A 13866-nucleotide genomic window follows, 5' to 3' on the forward strand; every position below is an offset into this window, starting at 1 on the left:
CTAGCACTAGTCTAGCGCCACCCATGTACACACTACTAGACAGCTATGCTAACCCAAGAGAGAGAGCGAGAGAGAGAGAGATAGACATGCGTGCTAGTCCGTGGCCCTGCCAGATATACCCACATCCAAGGGTTATCCATCTGTGTAGGTTGAAAAGAGACCCGCCAATGCTGATTTTATAGAAATGAATCCAAATAACATGGTCATATGTGTACAATCAAACCCCAGCTCATCAAATGTCCACTCCTCCAATCCCATGCAGCCAAATCCGGCATGCCGCTCTCTGCGTTCTTTAAAATGGCTGTCCCACTCGTAGTTTCTCAATGGCGGATACGCCACCCCATACTGCTCTTCTTCAGCAGCCTTCACCTCTACGCCCACCTCGACTCCCACTCTCCCACCCTATTCCGTCCCCTATACTCCTGTTCTTGGAAAGCCTCCCCTCCAGCCCATCTGGACCCTTCTCCCACTTCTAAATGGGTGGCTTCGACCCTCCTCCATCCCCAACAGCCTCATTGCCTTCACCTTTCTTCTGCGTGGGCACCAGACACTGCCTTCTTCTGCCTCCTTATCAAGAGGTAGATGCGTGGCACTGTGAAAACTGACAACAGGCTGCGCATCGCTCAGTTTGCCTGTTGGCATGCCCTAAAATAAGTTACCGTGGTCAACCCGCCTGGATTTGACGAATCGTGAATCGGTCCTGGTGGGTAAACCCAATAATATTCAAGAAGAGGCAATGTGACATCCATTGTAGTACACGGAGGCACACCCAACTGTACTAATTCAAGATGGATTAATCATTGTTAATTCAAATAGAGACATCAACCAGTGCTAATTTAAGTGATATTCAACTCTGTTAATCCGAGACACACACCAGCTGTTTTATGGGCCACCATCCTCTGCCAGCCATGAATATGTGCTACCCCAATATACATACGTCTGTGCTAACTCAAAAACCACCCAACTGCGTTGATTCAAAATACTCAGGCTCTGCTAACTCAAGATACAATGAGTTCTGCCAAAACAGAGCCAACCGTACTCATTCAAAAGGCAACCGTCTGTGCTGCTCCCAGAAACCTCCATCCGCAGGATTGCAAGGGGCATTCATCCATGGCACTCCAAGAGACATCCACAGATGGCAATCCAAGGATCCTCCATCGGCTCTGTTTCAAGAGACATCTGCCAATATCTGCTCTATAGACAGCCATCTGTTATAATTAAGAGGCACCCAAATGGTCTAATAGAAGCAAAATCAATGTATGTTAAACCAAAAGACATATATAAGAGACACCAACCTGTGCCAGTCCAATAGAAATATAGCTGTGCCAAAGCTTGAAACGGCGTTCCATGCCAAATCAAGAGAAAAGCTATTGTGCCCAGCTATGAGGAACTCTGCTGCTCCAATCCAAAATGAATTCAGGTGTGCTAGTCCAATGGGCACCCACCTGTGCGAGTCACAACACACTCATATGCACTCAACCCAGCACCCACCGAGCTATTCCAATCCAAAACGCATCTGTCTGAACTATTTTGAGAGACACCTAGCTGTATAACCCAAATGAAAGCCAGCCGTGCCCATTCAAGGGGCATCCTGCAGTGTTCATTCAGAAGACATCTGACTTTCAAAGAAACACCCAGCAGTGCCAGTCCACCCTGCATCTTGATGTGTAAGCCACATATCATGTAACTTTGCCAATTCTGGAGACATCTGACTGCAAGAATCCAAAAGACCTCTTGCTGTGCCAAGTCGGCCATCAACACTGTAGGCATCCATGCAGCTCTGCTGATCCAAGAGACAGCAAGCTGTGCCCATGAAGGAGGGATCCTGATGTGTCACTAGAAGAAACAGAAAACTCTGCCAATCAAAGAAGAGAACTCGCACTACTATTTCAATAGTGATTACTAAAACTAAGGACTTCCAGCTGTGCTAATGCAAGGAACAGCCAACTCAACTAATTCCAGTGGCATCCCGCTGCTGCAGTGCAAGATACATCCAGCTGTGATAATACAGGAGTTGTGCCAATCTCAGAAACCTCCAACTGTGCCATCACGCAACTCGTCCAGCTGTCCCATCACACATAGCTGCACCAAACTAAGAGGATGCACCTATGGCATCACACATACCCTGCTGGTCTGATCTGAGAGACAAAGAAGGTAGTTATGTGAAGGCAGGGTTTTAGCTGCACCAATCCAGGTGCCAGTCAGTAGGTAATCCAATCTAGGCAGCACTCTAATGTGGCTAGTTTCTAGCCAACAGTGCCAATCCAGGAGCTATCCCACTGTGGCAATCCAGATTCTAAGATCCTGTACCAAACCGAATGTCTGGGAGTGACAAGCCTTTAGTAGACAACTGTCATTTCTAGACATGTCTTCTAGCCGGCATGCCTACACCATCCTTAGAATCACCTGCTCCCATCAGGCAGTACTCCCAACTCCAATATGCCAAGGTAATAAGCCCATACACAGATCTGTGGCAGTCCCACTGTTGTGAAATTACCTAATTTATGAACTTGTTTGCGCTACACGTCTCCCTTGTCTTTTCCACAGACTTCAGCTGTTTTCCTGAATGGGACGGAATCATTTGCTGGCCTTCAGCCATGAAGAACCAGCTCGTGAGCGTGCAGTGTCCAGAGTACATCTACGACTTCAACCACAAAGGTAATTGCACGTATCCTGCTTCTGAGTTCCCAACCACCAACTAGGCCTTGACTTGCCGCGTCCAGGCCTGACTCTCTAACTCATTTTAATGGACCAGCATGCAGTCTGAGTGTTCACTGACTGGGCTGTGAGTTCTGTCCCTTGTTTTCAGATACCCATTGACATCAGATTAGATGTGTTTGCATCAATTGAAAAAAATGTCTAACACATCATTATAAAGCTTCTCTGTTCAGGGTCAGTGGAGACGCAGATAATGTGCTGTACCTTCTCATTGACTCGAGGAAGACCTAAAGTTGAATTAAGATGGTTTGTGTAAACTAGATGCAGATAAGACATTTTCAGCAATTTCTTGGGGGCAGAGTGGGCTTTGGCAGAGTAAGATCGGTGTTGCGGCTATAAAGATGTGTATTCACTATTGAGTGTGATTATAAGGTTTTTTGGATATTTGGAGATTGTGAAGGCTTTGAAATAATATATCATGGTTTGGGACACACAGAATCTAATAATTAGGCCTTATAGGCTGAGGATAATGACCCACCCCAAGTTATTGCCTGGGGCAAAGCTGAGGGCTACAGTGTGGAAAGAGTCATTATGTCAAACATTAATACTCCCTCCCCAAGGTCTATAAGGCCATGGAGTTCTGCAACTAACTAGAAAAACGATTTTGTTGTAGGAAAAATAATGAGAACACACAGGTAACTTGAACTGTTGGGTTCATGAATGTGAAATTAGCAGTAATTAACTTTACTATTTTTGTTTGTTAATTTTGGAAATTGCACTGCACATTCTCCTCTCTGGAGTTACATAACTAAAGACATTTCTTTCTGTATTGTTCGTCACGTTGTATCTCAATAATAACATATTAAGGGGCGGAGACCCTCTATTTTGTGAGGGGGCCTGACTCTAGAGGGTTAAACAGGAATATCAAAGAGGATTAGAGTCAAAGGCTACCCTTGTCATTGAGGCAGGGGGAGGTCACCTTTGTGTTAGCAGTGGAGCTAGATTGATATATGCTAGCTCATAGAGATCCCCAGGAGCAAAAATTAGTAATAGTACTAAATTTTGTCGTAAAAACAAGGTGTAATTTTAACAAAAGACACATATTTACACAAATAGACAAGTGCCTCGGGTGGCACGTGAGGTATTCATGGCACAGAGACGACATGTAGCTATGGGAGATTGAGATCTGATAGCCAAGATTTCCCTGGTATGGAGCAGGTTTAGGAGGGTTCTCATGAAGAGTTTTCTCAGCTCCTTGTCTGCACATTTTTCACAGTACTTCAGCGGCGTTTTAAATTTATTATGGCCAGGTGGAAGATGCTTTAGTAACTTGTAGGCCAGGATCTTTTCATTGGTGGTGATCCAGTCTTGCTACTCCATTTTGGTCTTCACTCTGTCCGGATTTGTAATCAGGAGTTCTTCTCTACAGGCTATCTCTTCCAATTTTCCTTGGAGTTTTCTTACCCAGTTGTTGAGTGGTTTGCATCCCCCGCTCTTTATTTCGTCGGCTACCACCTGGAAAACTGGGAGAGTATTCGTCAGCAGAGTTTTTCTATACAACTGCATTGCACTTTGCTCCACCACTGACGCTAGAGACACCAGGCCCAAGTCTCGCCGAATTGCCGCCATAGGTGCTGACTTTGGAAGTCCCAGGACTAACTTCCACAGAAAACCTTCAAGCTGGACCCAGATTTCCGTTGGCAAATTTAAATTGGCACTCATTCCGTATGTTAATGCTGGCACGACTTTGGATTTGTAAAATTGCAGTGCCGGGATCCACGAAAATTTTCCACATTTTTAATCCACGGCTCTTGTTTGTGCCGTCAGATTTCTTGTTTTGTCCCATAGGGATTTCTGCATGCTGTTTTCTTTCAAGGAGTTATCGATCCATACACCGAGGTATTTATATTCTTTTACCACTTCAATTTTTTGTTTTCTAGGAACCACGCACAAGAGACTTTACCTTCATTTATTGATTTTGAAAAAAGGAGGACTTTTGTCTTCTGTTTGTTAATTTCCAGGTTGTTGTTTTTCATATAAGATGTCAGGTTCGATAATTGACGTTGAAGTCCTATTTTGGTCTGATCCATGAGTATAAGATCGTCAGCGTACCACAATCTGGAAACTTTGCTCAGTCCAACCTTAGGAGGGAAGGATCGAATTTTGTTTTCGGAGACTTGGAAATCTCCAATGAAGGCGATAAAAAGCGCTGGTGCCAGTGGGCAGCCTTGCTTGACCCCTCGTTATAAATGATGTTTGAAAGTTGACCTTGTTGGCTCAATCGGACACGCATCGATGTTGCTGTGTGTAAAGCCATTATTGGTTCAAGCACCGGTGGAGGACAATTCCAGGTTCTTAATTTTGACCAAAGTTTACTGCGGTTCACCATGTAGAAAGCCTGCGAGAGGTCCTCTAGTGCCAGATGTACCTTTGGAGCGCCTGATTTCTCTTTAGATTTTATGATGTTTAAAACTAGTAAGTTGATTGCCGTACAGGCTCCCTTCTGAAATCCTGTCTGAAACACATCGGTGGAGGGTGAACCTCTGGCCCATTTTTGAAAATGCGAGAGCAGCAGTGTCACGAAAATGTTACCAATGATGTCCAGCAGGGCAATTGGCCTATAGTTGGCCGGGCTTTCTCTGCATCCTTTTTTGAAGATTGGGACCAGTACTGCTTCTGTCCACGATTCTGGAATTTGTTTTGATTTTTGACAGTGGTTGAAGATTTCGCTAATTACTGCTGCCCATTCTTCTGGATGTCTTTTGAGATCAATGTTTGTCAGGCCATCATGGCCCGGGGCTCTCGAGGACTTAAGTTTGACAATTACTCTGATGGTGTCATCTACATCTGTTAGAGATATCCAAGGTTCCTGACTCATCAATATTTCCTTCACTTCAGGAATTGAGGGGGGACAAAACAAGTCAGTAAAGTGGGTGACCCATTTTTGTTCAGAGACGGCATTTGAGAGTAACGGGGCCTTCTGGCCGTTTATGCTCTTCAATAAGGTCCAGAAGTCTCTTGTGTTTCTGGAGGCCCAGGTGTTCAACATGGCTCCAGCGTCATTTTGATAAAAAGTCAAACTGTAGTGTTTAAACCACGATTTGTAGTGCTTCGCTCCCTTGTAATATGCGATCCAAGCCTCTTCAGTTTGGTGGCGAAGTGCAATATTTTTCAAGGTTCTCATTTCACGGCGCTTCACGACCACCTTTCGATCGAAGGTGTGGTTGTGTCGTGGCTGTTTCCGTTTCTTTCCTGTGAAACTCACCCTATGGGGAGACAGTAGAGGTAAATAACCAGGTCTCTTGGTAACTGAACCCGGTAATGTTGACCCTGGATCCATAATTTGTTTTTCTTTTATAGTTCTTATATTTCCTGAAGTGAGGCGAAGCCGGGTTTTCTGCTTGTTTGATTCGACGGCCGGTGAATAGAATGGCTTTTCGGGGCACAAGCCCCGCCCAAGACATCAATAGAAGGTTGTGGTCACTTTCAATTGTTTTCTGTACCTTGAATGAAAGAGGGGTTTCAATCAGCCGGTATCCCTACTCTGGACCAGACTGCCCACCTGGCACATCTCTGAGGGATACTCCCCTAACTGGCGCGGACCTCAAACCTTTGTGTCATGGCAAAGTGGAGTAAAATGCGGCTGAACCCACGGAGTTGATTCTCTCTCTTTCCCCTATCCTGTGATTTAATTTATTGTACTATGTTTTGGATTATCTGTAATATTGTGATAGGATGTACTTTGATGGCCCGATGGCCGAATAAACCTAATGATGATGACTGAAGTATTGGTATGTGGAGGGTCCAGAAATCTTACTTGTTTTAAATTCTGCAATTTGTTCCCTCTTCGATACCATTTGATTTGCTTAAAAAACTTGTTTTAGTCATAACGACTGTGTTGGAGCTTTCCCCTGTCTGTTCACTACCAGCACCCTGAATGTGAATTGGTCTTACACTGTCACTGTCTGCATCTGAACTTCCCTGAGAGGTTCCCGGTGTGCTGCCCCTGGATGGTTTATTTCTTTCATCATGTTTAGTTTGAAATGTGTATACCCTATCCATCCTATAGACTTGATCATTACTAAACACTTTACGTCACTTGCTCAATTTTACTTCATCCTGGTGTTGTTTCAAAATATTATCCATTGTTTTGTATTTTTTCTTTTTCAATTCTTCTATGTTCCCTGTCTGTGTTCTCAATCGGTAGTTCAATAATTTTATTTGAGCTATGATTCAAATTTTGTTCCCAATTCTCTGCTACATATGTATCATAGGGATTGTTGAAATTTGGAAAAATCAAGATTCTAAGAACTAAGTATTTGTTCATCTCTTTTAGGGACAGTTTTTCCAATTTCACAAATTTATCTCTAATTGTTTCTGTAATGAATATCTGATTTCTAAAGGCATTACTCGTACTGCCTCTGGGAGAAAATAATGCTCTAGTGTCTTCATCTCTATTCGTCTGATAAATAGTCATGTTCTCTTTTATTTTTGGTGTTGGAGGCTGCTCTACTCTAAGTATAACAGAAACTGAAGGAAAATGAATTGGTGAAAACTCGAGCAGTGCACCTACTCCTTCAATTATTTGAAATAAATGTCTTGGAGTTCTGTTAAGACAGCCGTGCTGCATATGGCTGAGTACATCTGCTATTCACCCCACAGCCTTAAGTCAATGTACTATGAAAACCACTGCCTAGGCTCCCTAGGCTTGATTTTTATTAACAAATAGAATGATGAGGGTAATTCTATCTCCAAAAGGGGTAATATGCAAAACAAGTTCCCCTTTTCTGTTAACTCCATGCCAAAAGCTTAGTGCACTCATGCCCTGCTGCATCAGTAGCCTGTTCTGCTGCAACTGCTCTACTCGTGGCACAGAGCAGGTTCACAGGTCACGAGATGCCCACTTGACAGCCACAGAGACAGCCAAGTCCCTGCTGCACAGAGGTAGCATTTAAGATTTGCCCGGAGCCAAAACTATGATGATCATAAGTAACCTGTAACGTGCCTGGTACTACTTATGATCACGACTGCCACATGCCAATTGATATTGCATATGTGTCCATGTCTGTGAGTCAGCTCTGCTGTGGAAGGTGATGTGTATTTTAGTCAGTCAGGTCTAGCCCACCAAATAGCAGTTCAAGAACCTTGAGGGCTGGGCCTCCTCTGTGATCTCTTTGTGAGGGCAGGTAACACCCTCAGCCCGAGCCAGCCGCACAGCAGGCAGCTGTCCTGGGCCTGGGCATCAAGGGAGCACACACATTCAAAATGAGTAGTCTCACACCAGGCTGCTGCATCTCTAAGGGCCTCTATTCTCAGTGAGAAGGGAAGGGGGTTAGATTATGATAGGCAAGAGGGCTCGGGTCAATGGTAGGAGGCTTCCACCATCTTAATTCTCACTGTCCCTCTCTCTCTCGTTCCTGTCCCCTCCACTTCCTCTGGAGCAAAGCAATTTGGGTGTGAGCAGAGAGCAGAGATTGGACCACTAAGGCAGGCTAGCTTTAATCCAATAACCTGAGGACTTGTGCCTTTAAAAGAAGGGGTCTTGGGATTCCAAGATGGCCGCCGGGGTGTTGAGCCGCGTCTAAGCCGCGCTCTCCCCAGGCCGCTGAAAATTACCACATTAAAACAGCGGAACGTCCGAGATCAGCGAGCAGATAGCCCCCCTTTTGCCCCCTGAGGCCTCCGGTCAGGTAGCAAGTCTGAAGGGGTGCAGGGAAAGCCGCGGAACCGAGCGCTACAGCGACCGCCCATCCCCCATCGGGGATTCCCGCCTGCCGAGCCGGCAACATCATCGGAACCGATCGGGAGGCAGCACCGCACACAGAAGCGAGGAGCGTAGTGACAGAGGCAGGCTCCCGCCCTCCCGGCGCTCCGCCGAGGCACCCTCTCACCAGGGACCGAAATAGTAAGCGGCAGTTACCGAGGACGGTGGAGCGGGCGCATCGGCCCCTCCCCCACCCCCATTGAAGACACCCGGAACCGGACACTCTAGCTCCATACGAGGAGGCAAACGGGATAAGGAGCCCAAAGAGTGTGGGGCAGCATATGCAGCAGATGCATACACATCCACCGGGGGAAGCGCGCACACAGCGCTGAGGGAAGACGGGAGCCTCCCGCTCGGTGCGGGCACCACGGAGGCCGGAGAGGTGAACGCCGGAGGGGAACAATCCCTAGAGGTGAGCGGAGCGCAGCGGCTGGGGGGGAAGCGGACCCTGGGGCACGAGGTCTCCCCTGGAACCCCACAGCCCACAGCCGGAGCATTAATTGTCTCACAAAGAAGGGGCGCAGAGACGGTAACCCGCAGAGGGGCAAAGAGGAACGAGTCCACCGGCAGTAAGAAAGGTGCCTAAGCGGACACGGCCTGGAGATAGGGGGGATACCGCAACAGGGAGCAGGGAGACCCCACCAAAACAACGAGACCGGCGCAGAGTCCCTCGGCTGTCTAGATTGGTAACCCTGAACTGAAGGGATTTACACTCATAGGGGTAAGGGCCCATCCAAGCAGGCCCCAACCGACGCTTATTCCACGGACGGGAGAGACCAGTGACTCGCCAGCAGCACAGCATCGTGAGTGCCTCAGGGGGGAACTTCTTACAGCTCACGGGGGCAACACAGGAGCCCACGCACACCCCGCCAAGCTAACGGAACATGTCAAGGGCAAAAAACAAGAACATTGCTTCCCAACAGACCCCACAGACCGCAAGGCAAGAAGCAAACATATTACAATTGTGGTCAACGGACACTACGCCACAAGCTAAAGGGAAGCCTCAGGACAACCAACAAGGTGAAGGCATGTCGCAGACGAACCCTCACCACCCACCTTCAATGGATGACATGCAATCATGGTTCCAGGATCTGCAAGAAAAATTCATGTCTTCAGTTCAAGAACAGTTCACGACGATGAAAAACGACATGAAACAGGCGGTTCAGGACCTCAGGGTGGACGTGGCTAAACTGGAGGAGAGAACAGACATTCTGGAGAGAACGGTCCAGGGAGTTGAGGAGGAAACGCAACAGGCTAGCGAAACTCAGGAACACCTGGTGAGACTCACCCATAATCTGTAGATACAATGCGAGGATTTGGAGAACCGCTCCAGGCGCTCTGACATTCACATCAAAAACATGGCAGAATCAGTACTGACAAAGATCTAATGACTGCTGTGACGGAGGTGTTTAGAGACATTCTGGATGCTTCGGAGACAGATACAATCGGAGTGGACAGGGTCCACAGAGTTGGACCAAAAAGATCTGGAGCACCGGGGGAAAGACCACGAGACGTTTTGGTGGCACTATCCTCATACCCACAAAAAGAGCAGATACTGAGGAAGGCCAGAGAAATGGATCACATCAGGATGAACGGACAAGAAATTCAACTATACCAGGACCTGGCCCTGATCACATTGCAAAAAAGAAGAGCGATGGCCCCACTCGTCAAGGCTCTGGTGGCAAAAGAAATCCGGTACAAGTGGACCTTCCCATTTGGGCTGGCCTTCACATGGGAGGGGAAACAGCGAAGAGCAACCACCTGGGAAGAGGGCTTCAACATAATGGGGCTCCAGGACGAAGGGGAGGAAGCGGATCAAGCAAGGTCCAGTGAGGAGCAAAGGAGAAGACCTAACAGATGGGAAACGATCAAACAAAAAAGGCCAAACACGGGAAGAGAAGGCCGTAGGAAAATGCCATGATCGGAGACAGAGAAAAGGAATGCCGCGGGCACCCAAGCGGCAGCCACATAAGGCAACAGCGAGGGGGGAAGGTGAGAATAAGAACCGCTACATGAGAGGCAGAGTCGGCAGCCCGGGAGGGACCATCCGGCTTGGAATCAAGGACAATCGGTAATGTGGGGTTTAGGATCCCCCACTAAAATCTCCCCCGAGAGGATGAAGGGCAGGGAGCTGTGGGTGCAACGCCCTAGCTACACTAGGAACCCTCGCCCTGCTCGGGGGCAACTTGTTTGGTTTATGGTTAACTGTTGGGGGGGGGTTCAGGGGAAAGGGACATGGGGATGGGGGACACAAAATTAGCGCAGCGGCAAAGGAAGGGATTCCAAGTACAATGAACATGTGCCTTACTAAATGGAGAAGGGCCGCATAGTAACCTATAACATAAGGGGGATGAATCATCCCACGAAAAGGGTGAAGCTGGAGAAACTTCTCAAAAGGGAAGGGGTGGACCTTCTTCTCCTCCAGGAAACCCACATTAGAACAAAGGACAAACAGAAAACCTGTGTAAGGAGATATAAAATTTGGGCCCAGGCGAATACAACTGAAAAAAGATCGGGGGTCCTTATAGCAGTGAGGGATGGAAGGGACGCTAAACTGGATGACATTATGACAGATAAGGAGGGAAGGTTTGTGTTCGCTAACGTGGTATTGGAGGGGCAGCGACTCACACTCGCGTCAGTATACGCGACCAATGTGGGACAGGATGGCTTTTTGAGAGACACCCTGGGAAAACTTGAAACCTTCGGAAGGGGGGAGGTGATTTTAGGGGGTGACCTGAATATGGCATGGGACCCACAATTGGACAGAAGCACGGGTAGTGTACTCGGCCACGGGGCACCGTCGGAACGCCTCAAACAACAAATGGACCAACTTGCCCTGAATGATGTGTGGAGGGAATTGAAGGGGAGCAAAGAGGGTATACATTCTTTTCACATGTGCATAACTCCATGTCAAGAATTGATTACTTTTGGGTTTCAGTTGGGCTTATGGGCAAGATTCAGGGGCTGGAAAAGGGGGCAATTGCACTATCAGACCATGCACCCCTCTGGCTCTATGTGAAACTCCCGGGGAAACCTAATGGGCTGTGGAAGTGGAGGTTACCGGAGGACATTATCCGAGACCCGGTTACGGGGGAATCAATAAGGGAAATGATAGAAGAATATTTCACTCAGAAGGACACTGGAGAAGTTTCTATGAGCACGGTCTGGGAGGCGTTTAAAGCGGTGATCCGCGGGAAGATAATGGCACTGAAAATCACAATGGAGAAACAGAGGTCTATGTGGGAAAAGGAACTGGAAAGATCAATAACATACCTGCAAGGGAAAATCGTGGCACAGCCCTCTAGAGATCTAAAGAAGACACTTAGACATACCCATGGTCAACTTGAGATGTTACGCACAAAAGGAGTGGAAAGGAGCCTGCTTTACCTAAGACAAAGGTACTACATAAAAGCAAACAAAGCATATAGGTTACTAGCGAGACAACTGCGCGCAAAACAGAAAGACACTAAGATCAAATGCATCACAGACACGGCAGGGAAACATCTCACGCGCACACAAGACATAGGGGAAGTGTTCAGAGAATACTATCAGGAACTTTACGCCACTGACCACCCGGAGGCAGACGCACAGGACACATATCTGAAAAACCTCACCTTCCCACAAATCTCAGAAGCAGACAGGCAGGCCTTAGAGGACCCAATTAAAGAAGAGGAAGTCAAAAAAGCAATAAATAACCTTCCAATAAATAAAGCTCCAGGCCCGGATGGCTTCACGGCCCCTTTTTATAAAAAATATGCGGATCTTCTGATCCCAGTCCTGACCAAGCTCCTAAACTCATTTAAAGATAGTGGCACTGTGACCCCCACAATGAACGAAGCGAAGGTCCTAGTATTTCACAAACCAGGGAAGGACCCTTCATACCCGGCTTCATATAGACCAATCTCCCTAATAAACATCGATGCAAAAATGTACACGAAGATATTAGCCGCCAGACTCTCCCCTCTACTCCCGAAGCTAATACATCTAGACCAATCAGGCTTTATCCCAGGAAGACAAACTCACGACAATCTTAAAAGGATCATTCATTTGGTTGAAAAATTTGGCATAAAGCAAACCCCGGCTATTCTACTAGCAGTAGATGCAGAGAAAGCTTTTGACCGGGCTGAGTGGTCCATGCTCTTTAAGACCCTGCACTCCATGGGATTTGAGGAGAACTTCATTGCAAGAATAAGAGCGAACTATATCGCCCCAACTTGCAGAGTGGCCGTCATTGGGGAGGTTACGGAAAAGGTACACATATCCCGTGGAACAAAGCAGGGATGTCCGCTCTCCCCACTATTATACGCTATCTTTCTAGAACCCCTACTTCTGAAATTAAGAGAAGCTACACATATTAAAGGGATAGACATGGCATGCATACAACATAAGCTAACCGCATATGCGGATGATATGCTGCTAGCATTAGAAGAGCCGGGCCGAACATTGGCGGCTGCGGTGGGGGAGCTAGAAGAATTTGGGGCCTTCTCAGGCTTAAAAATTAATAGGAACAAATCGGAAATTCTAATTCTGGTGGGAGACAGGGGGAGATAGCGAGAGAAGCTAAAGCACTAAATCTCAAGATAGCAGAGGATGGCATCAAATACCTTGGAATAACACTTACACACAGAGAGGAACAGCTTTATCTTAAAAACTTTCTGCAGCTTCTTACGAGGCTTCGTAGAGATGGAACCCTCTGCTGATCTCGTGGTGGGGCAGGATCCAAGCGGTAAAGATGACCATCCTACCAAAACTCCTATATTATTTCCAGGCCCTCCCGGTAGGGGTACCCAGATTATTCTTTAAAACTCTGTCTCGGGTAATCACAACCTTTGTGTGGAAGGGGAAAACGCCAAGACTGGCTAGGGCTGTCATGTCCACACCAACCAGGGAGGGGGGGCTGGCGCTCCCTCACTTCCAGAAATACTACCAAGCGGCACAGTTAAAGGTACTACGGGAGTGGTTAGGCGACGATCCACAACCGATTTGGGCAGCACAGGACAGAGCAGTGGCACGAACCCCATTAGTGGAACTACTCTGGAAACAGCACAGACACCCCAACATAGGAATTAGCGAAATAATGAAAACAACGATGGAGGCGTGGGACATGCAAACTCGAAGGGGCTTAATGACCACCACGCTAGGCCCATTCACCCCCATTTGTAGAAACCCGCAGTTCCCACTGGGGATGGAGCAGGGGGCATATGAATGCTGGGAGGAGGCAGGAATAACGAAAATTGGGGAAATGTTCATCAACAATGAAATTGGATCATATCAATCATGCCTCCCACTCGCAGCACGCTCCACATGGGAGAAATATAGACACGAACAACTCAAACACTGGTTAAGATCCCCAGACATAGCGAAGGCAGCAACGAGAACTCTCACCCCATTCGAGAAATACGTTACAACGCATTGGGTTTCTACTTTATATTCCTTTATAAATA

General features: G+C 47.2%; 1 protein-coding gene across 1 annotated transcript in view; it reads left to right on the forward strand.

Annotated features, from left to right (window-relative positions):
• Positions 1-13866, forward strand: part of LOC138521346 (parathyroid hormone/parathyroid hormone-related peptide receptor-like) — a 280555-nt gene that overhangs the window by 109170 nt on the left and 157519 nt on the right. Inside the window, exon 3 of the mRNA XM_069634105.1 lies at positions 2548-2658. Coding sequence (XP_069490206.1) covers positions 2548-2658 — 111 coding nt within the window. The remainder of the gene's footprint in view (positions 1-2547; positions 2659-13866) is intronic.

Source organism: Ambystoma mexicanum, chromosome 13 (genome assembly GCF_040938575.1).
Source record: "Ambystoma mexicanum isolate Mex_15411 chromosome 13, UKY_AmexF1_1, whole genome shotgun sequence".
Taxonomy (NCBI): Eukaryota; Metazoa; Chordata; class Amphibia; order Caudata; family Ambystomatidae; genus Ambystoma; species Ambystoma mexicanum.